General features: G+C 43.1%; 1 protein-coding gene across 1 annotated transcript; it reads left to right on the plus strand.

Annotated features, from left to right (window-relative positions):
- The first annotated feature begins 250 nt into the window (after positions 1-250).
- Positions 251-21,114, plus strand: LOC120768987. The gene is made up of 3 exons (XM_040095819.1): positions 251-343; positions 423-644; positions 20,441-21,114. The coding sequence occupies exon 3, from the start codon at positions 20,447-20,449 to the stop codon at positions 20,975-20,977; it is 531 nt and encodes a 176-aa protein (XP_039951753.1). The 5' UTR covers positions 251-343; positions 423-644; positions 20,441-20,446; the 3' UTR covers positions 20,978-21,114.

Raw genomic sequence — 21,114 nt, forward strand, 5'->3', positions numbered from 1 at the left:
CCTGCGGGAGCAGGTCTGGACAGGCAGTGCCAGCAACGACCACTGACGTCCCGGAAGATGGCCGGAACGCGGAGCTACCCTCAACGCAGGAGCTCCTAGACGGATTTGGTGGCCCAATGGACAGCAGCGCGGTTGACGGCTGGGTAGAGGATCTCTCTTTCCTCGAGCCCAGTTTAGGATTGCCGACAACATGGAAATTGCCCAAGTGAACCTGCATCATGCGGCGGCAGCCTCAGCTGTCATAACAAGCAGGTTCACTGCGGAGAAACTGGGCACACTGCTGATCCAAGAGCCTTGGGTCTTTAAAGGAGAAATAAAGGGCCTCAAGTCGGAGGCAAACAAGGTAATCTAGGACCTCTCTAGCGACAGCCCCAGGACGTGTATAGTTGTCAGAAGCAATATTGATTTCTTTTGCATTTCAGAGTTTCTGACGCAGGATTTGGTGGCGGTGCAGGCTAGGGATACTGACGGCAAAGACTTCGTCCTGGCCTCAGCATACTTTCCAGGAGAGGCAGCAACGACACCCCCGGAGGCGGTGGAAAGGCTGGTAGAGCACTGCAGACTGCACAAGCTCCCCCTTATCATCGGTTGCGACGCGAACGCTCACCATACGGAATGGGGCAGCACCGACTGCAACGTGAGAGGTGAGTCCCTGTTAGAATATGTAGTAGGCAGTAATTTAGCGATAGAGGATGTAGGGCGAGAATCCACATTCAGAACTATAAGCAGGAGTGAAGTGTTGGACATCACCCTCAGTAATGAACCTGCAACCGGGCTGGTCTCGCAGTGGAGAGTCTCAACGGAGCCCTCCCTCTCGGACCATAGAATTGTAAGGTTTGCGCTGAGGGCAGGGGTCAAGTTATTCCCTCCTAGACGCAACCCTCGAAGGACCAATTGGAGTGCCTTCAGGGAGAGGCTAGATGAGGGATTGAAGAGGGTGGGGCAGACTGACAGCAGTGCCACGGGCCCGGGAATGGAGAGCAGATTGACCGCGCTTAACGGGTCCATCATTATTGCGTACAATGACTGCTGCCCCTTAGGAGTACCCACAGACAGGCGCAATTGCTCCTGGTGGACAAGGAAACTCGCAGACCTAAGGAAGAAGGTACACGGCCTATTTAACAAGGCTAAACGTGCAGGCGTCTGGGAAGAGCAACCTGACACTGTACAATAAAGAGATCATGTCTGCTAAACAGGCTAGCTTTAGGAGATTCTGTGAAAACGTCTCCTCCACACCAGAAGCTGTCAGGCTGCACAAAGCTTTAGCTAAAGGGAAGACGGAAACATTGCTAGCCATCAAAAGGAATGACGGGATATTCACGACCAGCGCGGAGGACAGAGCTACAGAGCTCTTGCGTGCTCACTTCCCGGAGACTGTTCCGGTTTACCGGTGTCTGCCCGTAACTGAGCACAGGCCATCCCGCACTGATTGGGCTATCGCTAAACAATTGTTTACTGCGGACTCGATCAGGTGGGCAATGGCCTCGTTCGAAAGGTTCAAGTCTCCGGGAGTGGACGGCATCTTCCCAGCGCTTCTACAACAGGGTGAACAGATCCTGATGCCACACCTGATTTGGCTGCTGAGGGAGAGCCTAGCCTTGGCCTACATCCCTGAATCATGGAGGACAGCTGAGGTAATCTTCATACCGTAAGTAGGAAGGAAGGACTACTCTTTGGCTAAATCCTTCAGGCCAATTAGCTTTTGATAACACATCTCATAGAAGTGTAGCCATGGCACTGGAGGGTAGGAATGTGGCAGCACCGGTGCGTAGATGGATAGAGCCGGTACTGCGCACCAGGGTTGCTGAGACCACAGCAGGGGGCACAAAGATTCGTCTCGTCACAACAAGAGGCTGTCCGCAGGGTGGTGTACTATCGCCCCTGCTATGGAGCCTTGTTGTGGACGACCTGTTAGCACTGCTAACCGTCGACGGTATCCGCTGCCAAGATCATGCGGACGATATAGTGATTATAGCGAGAGGCAAGTTCGAGGACACTCTCTGTGACCTAGTGCAACGATGTCTAAACCTGGCAAAGGAGTGGTGCAGGGGAGTTGAACTGAGGATCAACACCTCAAAGACTACCATCGTCCCGTTCACGAGGCGAAGATCCCTACCCGGGCTTAGGAACCTCACACTTGGGGCAGAGAGGTCGAGATGACCAGCAAGGTAAAATATCTTGGTCTCACGCTGGATTCCACATTGCGGTGGAAGCAGCATGTGAACCAAACCCTGGTCAAGGCGACAAAGGCACTAATGGTGTGCAATCGGCTGGCAGGAAAACCCTGGGGTTGCAAGCCAAGGATTGTCAGGTTTTTGTACACCATGATTGTGCGACCGATAGTCACATATGGAGCGGTGTCCTGGGCCTCTGTGCCGGCACAGGCCTCGGTGGTGATGAAACTATCGAAGCTTCAGCGGCTAGCATGCGTCTGCATGAAGGGCGCTATGCGAACCCTGCAAATAACGGCAGAGGGATGCGGCAAAGGGAAAATAATCTCGTCCCAGAGGATGGAGATGATAAGTGGCAACAATCCAATTGCCCTTCTCCCGAAGGACGGGATTACAAAAACAATAAATTTCACGAGGAAGTTCAATGTTACCCTCGGCAGCAAGAGCGAGTGGAATGACTCCATTCTTGAGCTGGTGCTAAGGGATAGTACACTGAAGTGGTACACTGACGGCTCGAAGACGTCGGAAGGTATTGGTGCAGGGATCGCAGGTCCACGCACAAGGCTATCCATACCGATGGGCAGATTCCCCAGTATCTTCCAGGTCGAAGTCTTGGCCATAAGTCGGTGTATAAAGATAAACCTCCATTGCGGCTATCAAAATGAGCGAATAACCATACTCAGCGATAGCCAAGCGGCACAAAAAGCGATCTCCGCTTACGAGATCAAATCGCTGCTAGTGCAGGAGTGTAGAGAACGGCTAAACAGCCTCTCTGATTTGAACCAAGTACACCTAATTTGGGTAGCTGGCCACAGAGGCATAGCCGGCAATGAACTGGCTGACGAGCTCGCCCGTTCCGCAGCCTCCATAAATATGGTAGGGCTCGAACCGTTCACTGGGGTGGGCCCCCACACTATAAAGGAGCTGCTCCGTAAGGAAGAGAGAGTGGGTAGAGAAGGTCGTTGGCAACGGGCGCATGGTATGCGGCATGCCAAGCTGCTAATAGGGGGGTACAACCTTAATAGGTTTAGATCGATAATCAACCTCCCAAGGATTAAACTCAGGCTCTTGGTCGCTTTCTATACCGGCCACTGCAAGTTGAAAGGCACCTATTCAACCTAGGACTTGCCTCTTGCGCTAACTGCCGGTTCTGCGACAGGGAACCTGAAACCCCGGAGCACCTGCTAATCGACTGCATCGCAGTCTGTAGAGGAAGGTCTAAGGCCCTTGGAACTATATTTCCGGATAGGGATCACATCGACTCACTTGCTCCCAGCTAAATACTAGAATTTATCGATTTGCAGGGGCTCGGTGAGTCCCTGTGAGTTAGGAGAGGGCACAATAGACCCAAGGTCGCAGTGCATACCTCAATTAAATTCTATTCTATTCTGGGGAATCGGGTTCTCCTTCTCCTGGTGTTATGCGTCCACCGGCATTCAGCAGGCTGGATAAGTGTTTCCTCCATAATTTAAGTATGCTCTGGGCATCGGTGACTAAATCACCTTTGGGGGTTCTACAAGAGTATGCTCCGTTCTGTCTGCAAATGCGTCTCGCTTCTTTCTTCAACTATCGGTATCTATCCCATCCCGCACGTATAGTGGTCGATCGTAACGTTGCGAGGTAGGCAGTCTGTTTTCTCTCCGCTGCGACACCTCGTCGCACCAGCTGTTCTTTTGCATTTTCAGAAAACCAATGGTTTCGGATGCAGCTGTACGTAAGGAGTTTGAAATGCCGTACCACAGTTCCCTTATACAGAGTTGTTGACGAGTGTTCTCAGAGTGCGGGAGTGCAAGCCGAGCAGAAAATCGTTCTGCTGTCTGTTGTGATTGCAGCTTCTCGACGTCGAACCTTCCTTGTGTTTGTTGACGTGCGTTTTTTGCTGCATAAAGGCGGGTGCGAATCTTAGCTGCAACACGATAGTGGTCCGAGTCGATGTTAGGACCACGGAGCGTACGCACGTCTAGAACACTGGAGACGTGTCTTCCGTCTATCACAACGTGATCGATCTGGTTGGTGGCTTTTCGATCCGGAGACAGCCAGGCAGCTTGATGTATTTTCTTATGCTGGAATCTAGTACTACAGATAACCATATTTCGGGCCCCGGCGAAGTCGATCAGCCTCAACCCATTAGGGGATGTTTCCTAGTGGAGGCTGAATTTTCCGGCCGTAGTGCCAAAGATACCTTCTTTTCCCACCCTGGCGTTAAAGTCGTCAAGCACGATTTTGACATCGTGGCGGGGGCAGCTCTCATAGGTGTGCTCCAAGCGCTCATAGAAGGCATCTTTGGCCACATCGTCCTTCTCTTCCGTCGGGGCGTGGGCGCAAATCAGCGATATGTTGAAGAACCTCGCTTTGATGCGGATTGTAGCTAGATTCACCGTATTGAATGATAGTACTCGGCGACGGAGTCTCTCTCCCATCACGAATCCCACGCCAAACTTGCGCTCCTTTATGTGGCTACTGTAGTAAATGCCACAAGGACCTACTCGTCTCTGTCCTTGTCCCGTCCATCGCATTTCTTGGACAGTGGTGATTTCAGCCTTTATTTTCACGAGGACATCAACCAGCTGGGCAGCGGCACCTTCCCAATTAAGGGACTGGACATTCCAGGTGCATGCCTTTAATTCGTAGTCCTTATTTCGTTTGCCATGGTCGTCATCAAAAGGGGGGTCTCTCATCCGAGGCTGTCGTTTAGTTTTCATTGGTGTTGGTTTTTACGTGGCGGGGCCCAAACCAAGCGCACAACCCTATGTAGGGGATATTTCGCCTTCTCACTTTAGCTTTTAGCAAACGGATGTTCTTAGGCTACCCAGAGGATACTTGGTCAAATACCGGAAGTCGTGAGCTGCTTGAGTCATATGTAAAAGAATCGTTTCTGGCCGCTCCCAAGTGAATGGCGATCAGACAACTTTCCTCACTTGCGTGAACTTCTACACATGACTCCATCCTCCCAATGAATTAACACACAATACTTAAAATGACGCCAAATTCGTAGGTATACTTTTCGAACAATATTGAAAAGTACATTAACCTATGCTCTCATCTGCTTGTCATGAAGACGGGGCCGCGCATAGTGACGGGGGGTGAACATCACGAACAACTTTGATCAGAACTGGCAGATGACATTGGCGAGCGCATTGTGATTTTTTGTGTTCTATTTATCGACTTTTAAACAAAGAGGACATTGTTTGTATTTTTGTTCCTGTTTAATTGAGTTAAGCATCCCCCCACTCTACCCGGAAAAACTGGTACACACTAATAAAACACTGCTCAATGCACCATATCTGATGACACCATACTAATACATCACCACTCAAAACAACTCACCACACTACATCAATCAACCCACTCAACAAAAAGGATGGACGAAAGGATAGCAAACACAATCGTGTTATATACTTTCGCTTCTACACTGCGACGTGTCCGCATATTCCGATTATTCACCGATCACCGAAGAGAAACCAAAAACATCAAGTTGAAAGATGTGAAGCACGTGTTCTCTCTCCCTTTTCCTCCTTGTTCGTTACTATGTTAGCAGTTTATCACAATGAAGCCGTCTGAGTGTTGTCATGGTAATAGAACGCTCATTGTTTTGGCTGTCGCTTTCTGTTGTTGCTGAAAACCGATAATCGACATTTTGACACACTAGCCGGGTTTCTATGTGCGGGGTCACATATGTATGTTTCAAAAGCACAAATTAAATTTGCGTTTCTAACCAAAATTCCGTTGGTAAAAAAAACGCCTTCACTAAACTGTTTTAGTTCGCTTTATATTCCGGTAAAAACCGAAATACTGCTAGAAACCAAACAGTTTGGTAATTTACATAACAAATTATTGATGCCGATAAATGCTCACAGTTGTGTTAAAACACACAAAATATCTCCACAACAACAAAAAAAGTTCAAGTATTAACTTGCGCTATTTTCCGACAATACCCCATATGTTTAACAAAACAATAAGCGGTATTGCATAAACTAATACCATGTTCAGACCGAAAATTTAAAGGGACTAGATTACATTTAAGCTCTTCACTAATCAGCCCGTTCTCACTGCCATTGGAAAGATGAAAAAACAGCTGTTTTTGCCATTCAAGAATTCACATCGCTTAATACTTATCAAAACGAAAGATTGTCGTATAGTATTTTGAAATAAAAGACGTTTTCTTTTAAATATTTTCCATATAATGGCAATAATGGGCGCGTTTTTTCATTTGTTAAGTCGATTTTAGGGTTGTTGAGATTCCGCTTTATTCAAAGTATTTAACAGGAATGAACAGTTAGAATGAAAAAATCATAGACCTGTTCGTTATGTACATTTTTTGTTAGTATGCATGTTTGCTGTTACAGAGTCGCATTGGAAACATACTTATTTTCAACACCCTTCCTCAATGTGATTCTGTTTACATAAAATCTAATTTAAATTCATTAACTAAACAAAATGTTTCATATCGACACACCGGAGAAAATGTTTCCTTATAGTTCACGCCGAACTTCTACGCGCACCCCTTGGCTACCAAACGTGCTTTGAACCGCTGAACTGCGCCAGTTTTATCTCTTTTAACTGTGTAAACCCATTTATACCCAATTACTTGTTCACCCTTTGGTAAGTCTGCCACAGTCCCCGTGCCATTTGCCACCAAGGCTTTATGCTCTGCGTCCATAACCGCCGTATGAAGCATACTTGCCGTCAGTTGCCTCTTTGAATGGCTGTGGTAATGGTATCTCTACGGATTGCACTGCCTGTATAACATTGTAGCTCTTCTTCGGACGTCCTTGTATACCGCTCCGAATAATTCTTGGTCAACCTGGTCCTATCTTACGTTTCTGCTCCAGCTCTGGCTCATCTGCACTGCCGTTTTCGTCGCTTTCTTCATTGTACATACGTTTCTCCTGCTTAACTTCACTTCTGCACGGGATAAATGTTTCTTCATTAGGATTTGAATCAGCTGGCAAAATTTCTGGTAATACATCAAAAACGACTTGATCATCTAACTGGGATTCGTTGAAATGTTCATAGAACAAAACATCACGTTTTTGTACAATTTGATGCTTCTCTTGATCGTAGAGTCTGTAAGCTTTTGATGCCAAGGAGTACCCAACGAATCTGTACTCTTTACCTTTCGCATAGAATTTGTTTTTTCGCGTTTTGTCTAAGCCAACAGCCACGGACCCAAATGTACGCATATTTTTTACATTCGGTTTTCTACCACTCCAAGCTTCATATGGTGTCATGCCAATCTATGCTGCAGTTGGCGATCTGTTGCGGATATAGCAGGCTGTCTGCACCGCCTCTGCCCATAGAAACTCTGGCATATTTGACTGTACAAGTAAACTTCTTGCCATCTCAACAAGAGCGCGGTTCACTCGTTCTGCCACGCCGTTCTGTTGGGGACTGTAGAGTAGCGTCAGCTGACGCGTTATGCCCTGTTGTTTTAGTAAGTCATCGAAACGCTTGTTGATGTATTCTCGGCCGTTGTCGATACATGTTACCGATGAATGTTAAAAAATATGATGAGCCACCAAAAGAACGCTTTTCAAATGGGCCGCATATGTCGGTATGCACTAGCTCCAATAATTGTTTTGCTCGATTTTCAGACGCCGCTGGAAACGGTTGAGTGTGGATTTTACTTTTCATACACGTTTTACACTGCGTACTGTCTGCGAACTTCACATTTTCTATGCCAAACACCATTTTATTTTTTGTTAGTTTCATCAAACTGCCATAATTTAAGTGGCCATATCTATTATGCCAAACTTCTGCACTGCACTGTGCTGCACCAAAACACGCGTTGTTAATACATTCAAATACAAACAATTTATTTCTCTTTTCTGCTTTTAAAATTTGTTTGCCATTCTGGCTTACGATAGCGTTTTCGTTGTTAAAGCTTACTGTGCAGCCACGTTCGACAGCTCGACTCACCGATACAAAATTCCCCTGCATTTGCGGGACATGCAATACGTTCTCCAACCTTAGCTCACAAAAATCTGTTCGAACTACAACGTTCTGCCTACTGCGCGTATAATGTTGTTGTTGCTGCTAAAACTGTAAATGACCTATGTTGTTGTTGCGATTCTGTCGATTTTTCTTTTACTTTATTTCTGCATTGATTTTTGTAGTGACCCCGTTTACCACATTTGTAGCATTTGATATGACTCTTCTCCTCTCGCTTTTTCTATATCGGCTTGAAACGCCTGTTGTTGACTGTAATGATCTGTTTTAGATGAACTGCCCCTGCGATCTCCTTTCTCTAATAACTTTATTTTTAATACCTCAAGGGAAGGCAGGCTATCGCGTGTTTCCATGGCGATCACGAAATTTTCAAAGCTTTTGGGCAAGCTTGAAAGTAATATTATTACTGCCAGCTCTTCACTGAGCTTAATGTCAACCTCCGAAAGCTTGTCAACTGTTGTACAAAATTTATTTATATAGCTGGACATAGCGTCGCCTCATCCGCAACCAAGCAACTGCTTATAAAGCGACACTTTTCTTACTGGTCCACTGGGTTGATGTATCTCTTTTAACTTTTTCCAGGCACTAGCTGAAGTTGTGCAGTCCTTTAGATAGCACAATTGCCATGGCTTCACACTCAATGTCATCATTGGCAATGCTTTGTTATCTAGCGCATCCCAGCCCTCTCAGTCTACTGCTGGTCTCTGTCCACTGATGACTTTCCACGCCTCTGTATGCACCAGCACGCTGCGCACTTGGATGCTTCAGGTATCGTAGTTACCTTCATCTAATTTTTTAATCTGGTACATTGAACTCATTGCGATTGGATTTTTAAATGAATACTAGTATAAACTATATACTTTAAATATTTTAAATATAAAAATCGCGGGACCCGCGTGCCTGGGCCCATAACCTGTTGAGATTCCGCTTTATTCAAACTATTTAACAGGAATGAACAGTTAGAGTGAAAAAATCATAGACCTGTTCGTTTTGTACATTTTTTGTTAGTATGCAGGTTTGCTGTTACAGAGTCGCATTGGAAACGGACATATTTTCAAGAAGGGTGAAATTAGATTCATTGCTTTAAAAAAATTTGATTGTTTACATTTTTTTCTCTTTGTATTTTCTAAATCGTCTCTCTAATGTAATAGATTTCCAATGCTGACAAGTAGATGGCACAAAATCAGAGTCGCACCGAGAGATTTGGGGTGGATTAGTTTCAAATCACTTCGATGAAGTGATTTTGAACTGTAATTTTTGTATGGCGAAATCTTGATAAATTTATAGAATTAGCCGAAATCGTATGATTAAGTGTCGGTCTGAACATGGTATAAGTAAGTAAATAATGCAAATTTTCTAATGCGAAAATAGTTCTATACCTTTTTTAATATTTATACATATGTATTTACATTAAAATATACTATATACAAAGTGCATACGGGAAAATACCTGCACATTATTCATTTCGCCTTCGCCTATTCTGCTGCAGCTGTCTTAATATTGTCGTGATGTAAGATGTCGCTTCGCAAACAGCTTTCCACTTCTCAGAGGACTGACACATAAGTACAGTCAAACACATCGAACAATACGGACTGACGTCATTTTGAAATTTGTATAGGTATCCTCTGAAGCACCCATGCCCACTTAATATTTGAGTGAGGTGCAAATCCAGGTCCCTATGTCGTCTACTTATCCACATGTGGATGTCAGGTATGAGTCTGTGATCCACCGTCCTTTAGTTGAGGTTTGCCACATTTGCTGTCATATAGTTATGCTCTTCTTTCTCTCTTTTGGATTTCTGTAATTGGCGCTGATAGTTCATATAATCTCGCGAACTCGTCTCCCTGGATGTCTATGGGCGGCATACTAGCTAGTACTTCAGCTGCTTCGCTGGAAATAGTTCGGAAAGCACTTGTTACTCTTATTGCTGTGAGTCTATGCACCGCAATTATTGGCCTGGCATACGCTTTTATGTTTAGTGCCTATATCCCTACTGGATTTGCCATCATTCTTGATAGGGCATTATAAATCCTATTTGCTTTAATTGCTATGTTTGCCAAAAGCTGCTTGAATTTCAGTTTGGTATCCAATAGTACCCCTAAATACGTCAACTGTGGTTGTGAAGTACTCACGCACTCGCCTATAGTGAGAGTTATTTTTTCCTCAATTTTCCTGGTGCTTACGAGCAATACCTCTGTTTTGTGCTCAGCCAGTTCCAAACTCATGGAAGAAAACCAATAGCGCAGACCATTTATGCATTCATTATATTTATTTTGTAGGTCATCAAGTTGTTTACCTACTGCTACCACTATAAGGTCGTCCGCGTATGCGATTAGCCTAACGTTTTTTGGCTGTGGAATTCTTAGCACCCCATCATAAACTAGATTCCATAAAAGAAGGCCTAGAACAGATCCTTGTGGTCCTCCGCTTGTAGTAGGGTAGCTCTTGATGCCTTCGGTGGTGTCGTAGATCAGTCTTCTATTTTTAAAATAACTCATAACGATATTTATGAGATACTGAGGGGCGCGTATTTAATTTTAGGCTGCAAATATGTTTGTCCATTTAGCAGAGTTGAATGCATTCTTCACATCCAGGGTTATCAGCGCACAATATTCTTTTGTACCACCATTCCATCTTTTGCCGCTTACTGCACTTTTCGCAGTGCCGACAACTTCTTTTAATACATCGATAGTGGGCCCCTGTTTTCTTAAGCCGTATTGTCTTTCGGATAGTCCGCCGGCTTCCTGGATTGCAAACTCCAAGCGGTTTCTTATTATGCTTTCGTACATTTTGCCCATTGTGTCGAGCATCCACACAGGTCGATACGAAGAGGGTTCATCTGGTGGTTTTTTTGGTTTTGGGATTAAAACCAGGCGCTGGACTTTCCAGGGATCGGGGAAGATCCTTTATACATGCATTGTACATTTTTGCGAAAAGAGCGGGCATTGAAATTATGGCTATCTTTAGAGGTCTGTTTGGTATGCCATCGATACCAGGCGCTTTGTTGTTTTTGATTTTTTTAACTATGGTCAATAGGTCTTCTTCTGTAACCAGTAGGGGTGATTCAGGAGCTTCGTTTCGTCGCACAGCGCTAGTAATCGGTGCGTGCGTCGGAAATAATGCCTTCAAGACTTTCTTCATGAACGAAGCGCATTTGGGTTGCTGCCGCTTATTTTGGAATTTGGACATACATATTTTATAAACTGTCCCCCAGGGGTCAATCTTCACAGATCTTTTCAAAACAGTTTCTTTTGCTACGGATTATAGCAGATTTTAGAAGCTTTTTATTGCATTTAAAAGCTTCTTTGAGACGGTTTTCGTTTTCGCCACTTTGATTGCGTTGTAGGCGACGTCGGGCTGAGTGACAGAGCTTTCTCAGCATGGAAATTTTTTCATTCCACCAGTATACAGATCTTCGCTTATTGTGACATTTTGTCCTTCGTATTGTAGCGTCGCATGCTGCTACTAGTTACTTTCGCAATGCGGTTACTAAGTGGATGCCGCCTTCACCTGACACTATTGCTGTACTCCAGACTGTCTCAAAAACATCAGTATCAAAATCTGTTTGCTTCCAGCTTCGTTTTTGTATAGTGTTACTGCGTGGGGGTTCCTGGTCTCGAGAGAATAAAACTTCTGCTATGATAGCATCACTATTTGTGAACATGGCTGACACCTCCCATTTAATGTGTCTACTTAGTGCATCATTTGCAAACATTAGGTCTATTATAGAGCCTTTATTTCCTTTTTGGTAAGTATATTTTGTGCCGCTATTCATTATTTTGAGGTTGGTTTGGCTCAGGAATTCTAGAACTAGGCGCCCACGATTGTTCGAACTTCTACCGCCCCAGGCAGTAGACCATGCGTTAAAATCGCCTGCCATTATTATCGGAGATTTGCCTCTGCTTTCTAAGGATAATTCCAGGAGGAAGTCTTCAAATTCTCTAACGGACGCGCTGTGACGAGCATAGCAGCTTACGTAATAAATTCCTCTTACTTGCGCCCAGGTAAAATTATTTTTTGCTACTCTGAAGCAAGACGTGAATGTTTGTACATTGCAGGACCATATTGCTGCTTGGCCAATTATATCTGTAATCCAAGTACTTTCCGAACGTTGGGAATATTGCTCACTCAGTAAGGCGACATCAATTTTGCTTTCTATTACGGTTTGCTGCAGCAGGGCTTGTTCTGCGGCGCAGTTGTTTAAGTTCAGCTGCAATATTCTCATTTTCTTTAGCTACTCCACTTATTTTGGGCAAGACGTACTCAGAACTAAATGTTCCCCTTTGCAGAGCATGCAGCTCGGTGCGTTTATGTATACTTTTGCTACGTGTCCCTCGCTTCCACAACGTGTACAAAGGGAGGACCTGTCAATAACACTGCAACATTTACGTGCCATGTGGCCTGGATGAAAACATCTGTGCCTAATTTAAGGGCATTCTCGGCATCTTGGGCACGCAAGCATATAAGGGCTATTTGAGTGCTGCTTCTCGTTTTTCGCATATTTTTAATATTTGCTGGCCCAATGTTCGGAATCCCGCACTCTTTTTGTAAAGCTCCGCAAATTTCTTCTGGAGTAGTTATCTCATCCAGGTCCTTGCACATTATAGTGACGTTGTGTATTCTTGGTTGCACTACTGCCATCTCGCCAACTACTCCCTCTAGGGCGCTCTGAAACGAATCAGCTCTTTTATCTTCTTGGTTTTTTAACTCTATGAGCAGGTCTCCTTTCAGAGTTTTCCTGATGAAGGTCACGTTTGAACTCAATTATCGAGGCCACTGTCACTTTTAATTTTACGGAGGATGTCCGCATACGAGGCTCCGTCCTTTTTTGTTAGAATTATAGCGTCTGATTTCGACCTAATCCCCTTCTTCATCGGCCTAATCTTTTTTACCATGTCTACCCGCTTTTCAGGTGCCTGTTTGTTCATAGGTATTTTCGTGACTTCACTAAATGTTGCCTGCGCTTTTTCAATCACGTTTTTTGGCTTTTTCGTAGGTGGTAAGAGGCGATACTTGTGACGCCTCTACCATCACCATTTTCGGTAAGGTTCTGGAATTTCCTGTTTTATCATACAGGTATGTTATGCTGCTTACAAGCTCTCTCATGGCTTGATTTATGTGTCTCTGGCCGGACATCATATTTTCGAACTCTTTTATTTTCCTGCCCAATTTGGAAAAAATATTAATAGTTTTGCTGCTTTGCGTTTCTTCGGATTTCCCACTCTTTCTTACATGGTCAGCAGGTTCAATACTTCTTAATTGTCCAGCAACGGTGGACTCCTCATTTTTGCCACTTGCCGGCGTTCTTGCAATTTTAGAAATCCTTCGAAAAGGATTTTCTGGTGTACGCCCAATACTAATTATTATTTTCGGATGCCATACTTTTAAATTAATAAAACCCTATTCGAACACGCGCCCACAAACAATCCATTGTTTTATTTCTTGAGTTACGGGAAGTTGGTGGTGAGCTAAAAGGTGAGTGCGGGATAGAAACATGGTCCTTCGAGCAATAAAGAACGACACAGTGGAAATATAAAAGTGAAAGTGAAAGCAAAAGTCCAAAATTGAATACAGTGACAAAAAATAAAAAATAAAAATTTTTGTACAAAGGGAAATAATTATTTATATACATATACATACACATATACATAAAGAACGACAAAACAAGTGAAGAAATAAAAGTGCATTACACTAAAGAAGTGAAGTGGATTCACAGTGAAAAAATAAATTTATAAAATCACACATCAAAAGTGACACTTCAGAGCAGTTAAGTGCATACAGTAAATACAAAAAAAAAACTGTGAAAGATTGATACAAAACAACAAAGCAATTCTACAAAAACAAAAAAGAAATCGGGCGCGAAGCTTAATAAATATAAAACGCCTTACACCAATTACAAATTAAATATTCAATACAAATAAACAAAAACGTGAAAAAAGTAACAAGAAATCAACACAACAACGAGCAAAATTCATATCGGAACGCTGGCGTAGAAGAGAAACACCACCAAGGAAGCACACACAACTCCTTAATTTAACCCCCAAAATCCCTGAGGGAAATCAGAGTGAGTGTATCCAGTCCACTTTTGATTTTATTATTATATGAATATATGTATGTATGTAACATGCGCAACGGTCAAAATCATAGAACCGATAATAATTAAACCCGTTTAATAAAAACGGTTAGTAAAGGCTCTAAATCGGCGGGAAATTCAAGTACCGATAGAAGCCAATTCGGTAAATAATATATATATGTATATGTATCCACAGTATACATATATATATATGTTTATAATTAACTAAATAAATACTTATTCCTTACCTTTTTAAACTTAATAAATAATTATAATATAAATACATATATTTATTTTACCTTAGCGCTTTAGCGCATATTTCTAAACGCGAGTACACAACCGCGAATTATTTCTATATATTGTCTTATATTCTCACTTACGTGTATACCTACTATATAAACATAGGACACAATTAATCAAGAGATATTGAGAAAATAAATAAACGGTGCGGAAAATACATATATTTGGTGCGGAAAATCAAAGAACATTGGTTGAGAAAATTAAATATTGCAAACTAATACTTACCTTTGTACATACATACTCGTACATACATACATATATTAAAAGTCCAATTTTGGCGATTTCAGAGCATTTTCTTGTTCCTTGTCTAACAAGAAGTTGTGCACATATTTCATTTAACGCATATTATATGCACATAACATCCACGTATGTACAAAGGGTATTGACCTAGTTTTCAGTGCGCGCTGATACAAGGGCATACGGATAAAATTGTAAGCAAAAACAAAAAAAAAAGAAAAACCAAGTAATACAAACGCGAGCAATAAAAGCGATAAACGCATTCTAAAGATCTTTTTCGGAAACAACAACGCTTATATATATATATTTTATTAATAAAATTTTCTGAATGAGCACTGATTCAAAAGAATCTAAAGCAGAATTCTTAAGAATTCCAAAAATGATTGCTGATGACAAAAGTCAGTGTACACCTGCAGAAGATACACGCTCGAAGCAGGGTGCTACAAAGCAAAAAAGGGAGAAAGACCTTTCATATATTAAATTCATTTCTGAGAGTGACAGCTTAATTAAATACTGCACTCGTTTTGCATCTTCACCGATTCAGGACAACTCTGAATCGGTACTAGAAATAAAAAATAAATCTATTGACAATTTTTGGACACGCCCCCAAGCTGCATACGACGCAATAGTAGAAACTGATGATTCAGATCTACCTGAAAATTTCAAATCTTCGGCTTACGCCAAATACGAAAATTGCTTAGACCGCTATGAAGACACAAAAGCAATGATATCAGATCAATTAAAGCTTATTAAGTCAATTTCACCTACTCCCCACAGTAGAGAAGAGTTACCACAATTGCAAGCCCAAGAGGCAAGTTCAGGCATTCATCTCAAAGTGCCAGCGTGTGATACGGAAATATTTCATGGAGGTTATGAATGATGGCCGTCCTTGCGGGACATGTTTACAGCCGTGTGCATAAACCATCCAAAATTATCACATGCGCAAAAATTGTATCACCTCCGATACAAAACTAAAGGTCAAGCAGGCGTAATAGTCAAGCAGTTCGCATTGAATGACGATAATTTTAATTTAGCTTGGGAAGCTTTAAGACAAAGATACGAAAATGAGAGAATATTAGTTGACAAGCAAGTAACGATACTTATGAACTTGCCTAAAATTCAAAGAGAAACCAGTGAAGAATTCATGAAACTAGAATCCACTGTTTCAAATTGTTTGTCGGTTCTATCGACACAAAATATTCCCACTCACAATTGGGATCCTATTCTGGTAAACATATGTATATATATGCCGCATTACCACAAAAATCATTACTTTTGTGGGAGCAATCGCTCTCATCAAGAAGAAAATGCCCAACGTGGCAGCAGATGAAAGATTTCTTAACTGCCCAATACGAAATTGCGGAAAGGGTAGACAAAAAAAGTAGTCAGAACTAAAAACGTTCAACAAGACTTAAATCGAAGCTTCAACAGACCCCAAGCCGGAAGCAACAATCATTTGAACAGAAGCTTTTTCAAAACACAATCGTTCACGTCTGAACAAATTAAATTCACGTCATGCGAACTATGTTCTGAAGGGCATAAGTTAAAAGCTTGCGAGAAATTAAAAAAAATGAATGTCACTGAAAGGAACAACTTTGTCAGGTCAAAAAGACTCTGTACAAACTGCTTGTCCCACTCACACAATCTCAATACTTGCGAAAGCAAATTCAATTGCGTATATTGCCACAAAAGGCATCATTCTATGTTACATCTCAATAACTTTCCCAACACATCGCATAGCAACGCTTTTTCAAAAAAAGCCACGGGTTTAGTTACAACAGCAACTCCCGAAACAAAAACTCAAGAAAATTGCCAAGAGACACCATGTTGTTCAAAGGCATTAAAAACTCAAACGCTACATAGCGAAAATCATAGTAGAGTACTACTACCCACAGCAGTTGTCTCCATCGAACATCGAGGAGAACTGTTCAAACTAAGAACCCTAATAGACCAAGGATCGCAACGATCATTCATAGCGTCTAGGGCACAAAATAGGCTGAAACTGCCAACAAAACATGCCAATTATGAAATTACGGGAATGGGCGGACGATTAGTACAAAACTCAAGTAAAATTTGCCCCATTACCCTAATTTCCCCCAAAGCGGATAAGCGCATTCAAGCAAATGCTATTGTCTTACCGCAACTAACAAACATGCTTCCAAGCTATCAAATAAATAGCAAGCATTGGGATAAAGTTTCACACCTGACGCTAGCAGATCCTAACTGCAACACGCCAGCTCAAATAGACATCCTCATAGGCAGCGACCTTATACCGCAAATCATATTAGAAGGTGTTGAAAAAATTTCGAAAACACTACTGGCTCAAAATACCATTTTCGGATGGGTCCTAAGTGGACTAGTTGCGGAACCAGTCAAAACATTGACAACTTAAGTTGAGGAAGTCTCAAATGAGTACCTCAATTCACAATTGAGAAAATTTTGGGAATTAGAAGAACTCCCCCCCATATCAGTCACAAGGATTTTTACAAAGCCACAACTACTAGATCAGAAAACGGTCGGTACATCCTACGACTACCACTAAAACAACAATTTCCAGACACACTCGCCTTAGGTCACTCTCGCACCTCTGAAATACAGCAGTTTCTAAGTATGGAAAAACCCTACTTAGAAAAGGTGAGCTTAAACAAGATTATGATGGTGTCTTAGAAGAATACCTTCATTTAGATCACATGGAGGAAGTAAGCCCATGTTAAAAAATCATAAAAGGCAAATATTACTCATTCTACTTGCCACATCATGCAGTAGTAAAACCTGAGAAAAAAACAACATAAGTTCGAGTTGTCTTCAATGCCTCACGATCCACGAGCTCGGGTAATTCCCTAAATGATATTCTATTTACGGGACCCACGCTTCAACCAGATCTAATGCTCCTCATATTGAACTGGCGTATATACAAATACGTATTCAATGGGGATGTCGAAAAAATGTACCGACAAATACTCGTACATAAAGATGATCAAGATTTTCAGCGGATTATTTTACGAAAATCTGCCAATAGTCCACTACGCGACTTTAAATTGAAAACAGTTACCTTTGGCGTAAACTGTGTCCCATATCTAGCCATTCGTATACTACACGAACTGGCAGAAGACACAAAGCCAGATTTTCCACTGACAACACAAGTCTTAAAAACGCAAACGTATGTAGACGATATCCTGTCTGGAAGCCACAGTCTTCCACAAGCATACGAGACCACTAAGTCTCCCACGACGAACTCTGTGGCGCTCTGCTACTAGCAAAGCTAGCTTCAATGGTGCAGACCCACTTAAATATGGCGAAATACAGATTATATTTATGGTCCGATTCCGAGATAGTTCTAGCCTGGTTAGAAAAACCACCCCATGCGTGGAAAACTTATATTTCTAACCGAACATCGGAAATACTTGACCTAGTAGGATCAGTCACTTGGCGTCACGTAGCCAGTGCTGACAATCCTGCTGATCTAGGTACAAGAGGATGCAAACCTCTGCATCTCGCCACCTCCACCCTCTAGTGGAATGGCCCCCGATGGTTAACAGAATCTCCCGATTCTTGGCCACAATCGCCCATGCGCAACATACTTGCCCCAGAAAGTCGTAAAATCGACACTTATCATGCAACACTGGATGACACTGACATCCTTGAACGATTTTCATCGTTCCCCCGAGCCCTACGGGTAGTTGCCTATATGCTCAAGCTTTTAGAGCGGCTCAAACTTAAAGTTAAAGGAGCAACTTATCTCCATTGCGATAAATTGACGCACCAAGCCTTACAAAAAGCAAAGGTCGCTCTTATCGCATCAACCCAAACGCGCTACTTCAGCCACGATATAGAACTACTAAGAGAATCGAAGCCTATTGATAAAAAGAGCTCACTCTTAGTTCTAAACCAGTGGTCGGCATGAGAGGATCTGTCACTGTGTTGGTGAGCACGAAAAAAAAGTAGCCCAGTGAGAAATTGGAATTAAAATTAAGCATCTAATCTAAATAATTAATAGTATAATGAAAATGAACAAAATGTCTTTTAAGGATATATTCCCTATTATCTTTATAAGACTTGGAACATAAAAGGCATTGCATGGCACCAATGGCATTTAGAATCATAAAATATTTCTTGCAGGGCATATTTGGTTTTGCGCTACAGTCTTGCGTGATGTTAATTCGTTGCTGGCTCGACAACGACTGAACGATAGAGCGTAAGCGTACGTGGGAAGTTAGTTTGCACAATTGTGCTTAGAAATGCCGACCACTGTTCTAAACCCATTTCTAGATACGAAGGGTTTACTTCGTGCGAATGGTCGGCTTGCTAATTCAAGCCTAACGTACAATGAACGCCACCCTATAATCATACCAGAGAGGTGTCCGTTTTCCACTTTATTTATTAGATATATCCACATACTAATGCTCCATGCCGAACATCGCCTCATGCAACATATGGTCCACCAAGAGCTGTACATACCCCGACTGAAGCCCCAAATAAAGAAATGTATTTTCATGTGCAAAATCTGCACTATGCATAAGCAGAAAATGCGATCGCAGATTATGGCAGCACTTCCACCTGAACGCTACAATTTTGCTCTGCCTTTCACCACTACAGGTGTAGATTTTGCTGAGCCTTTTATGATAAAGGCATCCATGCTAAGGTCTCCTAACCTCATGAAAGGCTATGTGGCTGTTTTTGTCTGTTTCACGACAAAAGCAGTACACCTTGAGCTCTGTACGAATCTGACGACGGAGGCTTTTCTTGCGGCTTTTGCTCATTTCGTCGGACGACGAGGCTTTCCAGCAAAAATCATGAGCGATAGTGGTAAAACATTTATCGGAGCTCAAAGAGCCACAGAAAAACAATTTGTGGATTTTATGAAACAAGTCTCACCGGACATTGTACAAGAATATGCTCCCCAAGGTATCAATTGGCAGTTTATCCCCCCAAGCGCTCGACATATGGGTGGCTTATGGGAATCTTCCGTAAAAAGCTTGAAATAGCATTTTAAGAAGATAGCTGGCAACCAAAAATTTAATTAGGAAGAATTCACGACACTCTTAACTAGAATTGAAGCCGTTCTTAATTCACGGCCTCTCGCTGCACTCTCGCAAGATCCCTCAGATTTTACTGCCCTCACGCCAGGGCATTTTCTTAAAGTAGCGCCCATTCTGGCCACACCTGAGCCAGGCGTGGAGTCGCTTTCCTTATTAAACGGTTGGGAAAGAATTAAAATTCTCCATCATGACTTCAGTCGCCGATGGAAAGATGATTATTTAAAGGACCTCCACAGAAGGTACCGATGGAAAATCACAGAAAATGCGCCTAAGATTGGAGATTGTGTCTTAATCAATGACGATTGTCTCCCCTCTACTGAATGGCGGCTTGGCCGCATAGAGAAGCTCTACTATGGCTCCGACGGTCATATTCGCGTAGTCGATCTCCGTACACAAACGGGAACGCTAACCAGGCCGCTCGTTAAGCTATGTTTTTTGCCAACCGCGGATAAAACCGAAAAGTAAACCGAAAGTATAAACCGAAGTAATAAACAAAGAGACAGAATAAATAATAGCAAAATCATCAACTAGTAATAAACACTAACAAAAGACAAAACCAAAGCAAGGTCGATCCATATGACGACTCACTCACGCCATCTTACGTGGCACCACCGGCCATATGATTATATACACAATATATAAGATAATTAACAATACTATTTTCTTAACAGATCAATATGGACGCCGAGATGCCAATTGTGCCTACGCCCACTGTGCGTTCCGCCGTCACGGTTCCGCGCCCCAGAGCTACCCCAGTAGCAGCGCCGCGAACAACCATCGCTGCCGCACCTCCACGAAAAACTCAATCGGCTCCGCGCAGTAACCCGCAAGCAATAGCTCCGGAGCAGCCACAGCGTCAATGCACGCTGTGCCGCCGACGACATCGGTTGCCACACTGTAGAATCTTCAAGGGGATGACACCCTTGCAACGCCAGCAGATCGCACAGGCACACGGCCATTGCCTGAATTACCTGGCGCCTACCCATCTCCACCCGAATGCGCGACCGGGCACCAGTGCCAGGTATGCATGCGGCACCATCACACGATGCTTCACCGCACCGCCGAACCCGACGTCGGGCGTCATCATGCCCCTCGCAGTCGTACTGCCAGCCGTCGGCCCCCGCGACCGCAACCGCGAAGGCCGGCATTACCATTGGGGGACTCACACTTCGATCTTCACAAGCCGCGCATCAACATTCACGCATTAAAATTCGCAATCAATAATTCGTCCTAGACAATTGAACATTAACTTCGTCTACGCAATTGGCTTCTCAACTTTCGATTATATAAATCCTGCGCCGCGTCAACACTACCTTTTTTTCTCCGATCCACCCGCACCGACTTA

The sequence above is a fragment of the Bactrocera tryoni genome, chromosome 2 (assembly GCF_016617805.1).
Source record: "Bactrocera tryoni isolate S06 chromosome 2, CSIRO_BtryS06_freeze2, whole genome shotgun sequence".
Classification (NCBI taxonomy): Eukaryota; Metazoa; Arthropoda; class Insecta; order Diptera; family Tephritidae; genus Bactrocera; species Bactrocera tryoni.

What these genes read in the sequence shown, in the direction of transcription:
- LOC120768987 (XM_040095819.1), top strand. Translation starts at nt 20,447, where the DNA reads ATGGACGCCGAGATGCCAATTGTGCCTACGCCCACTGTGCGTTCCGCC.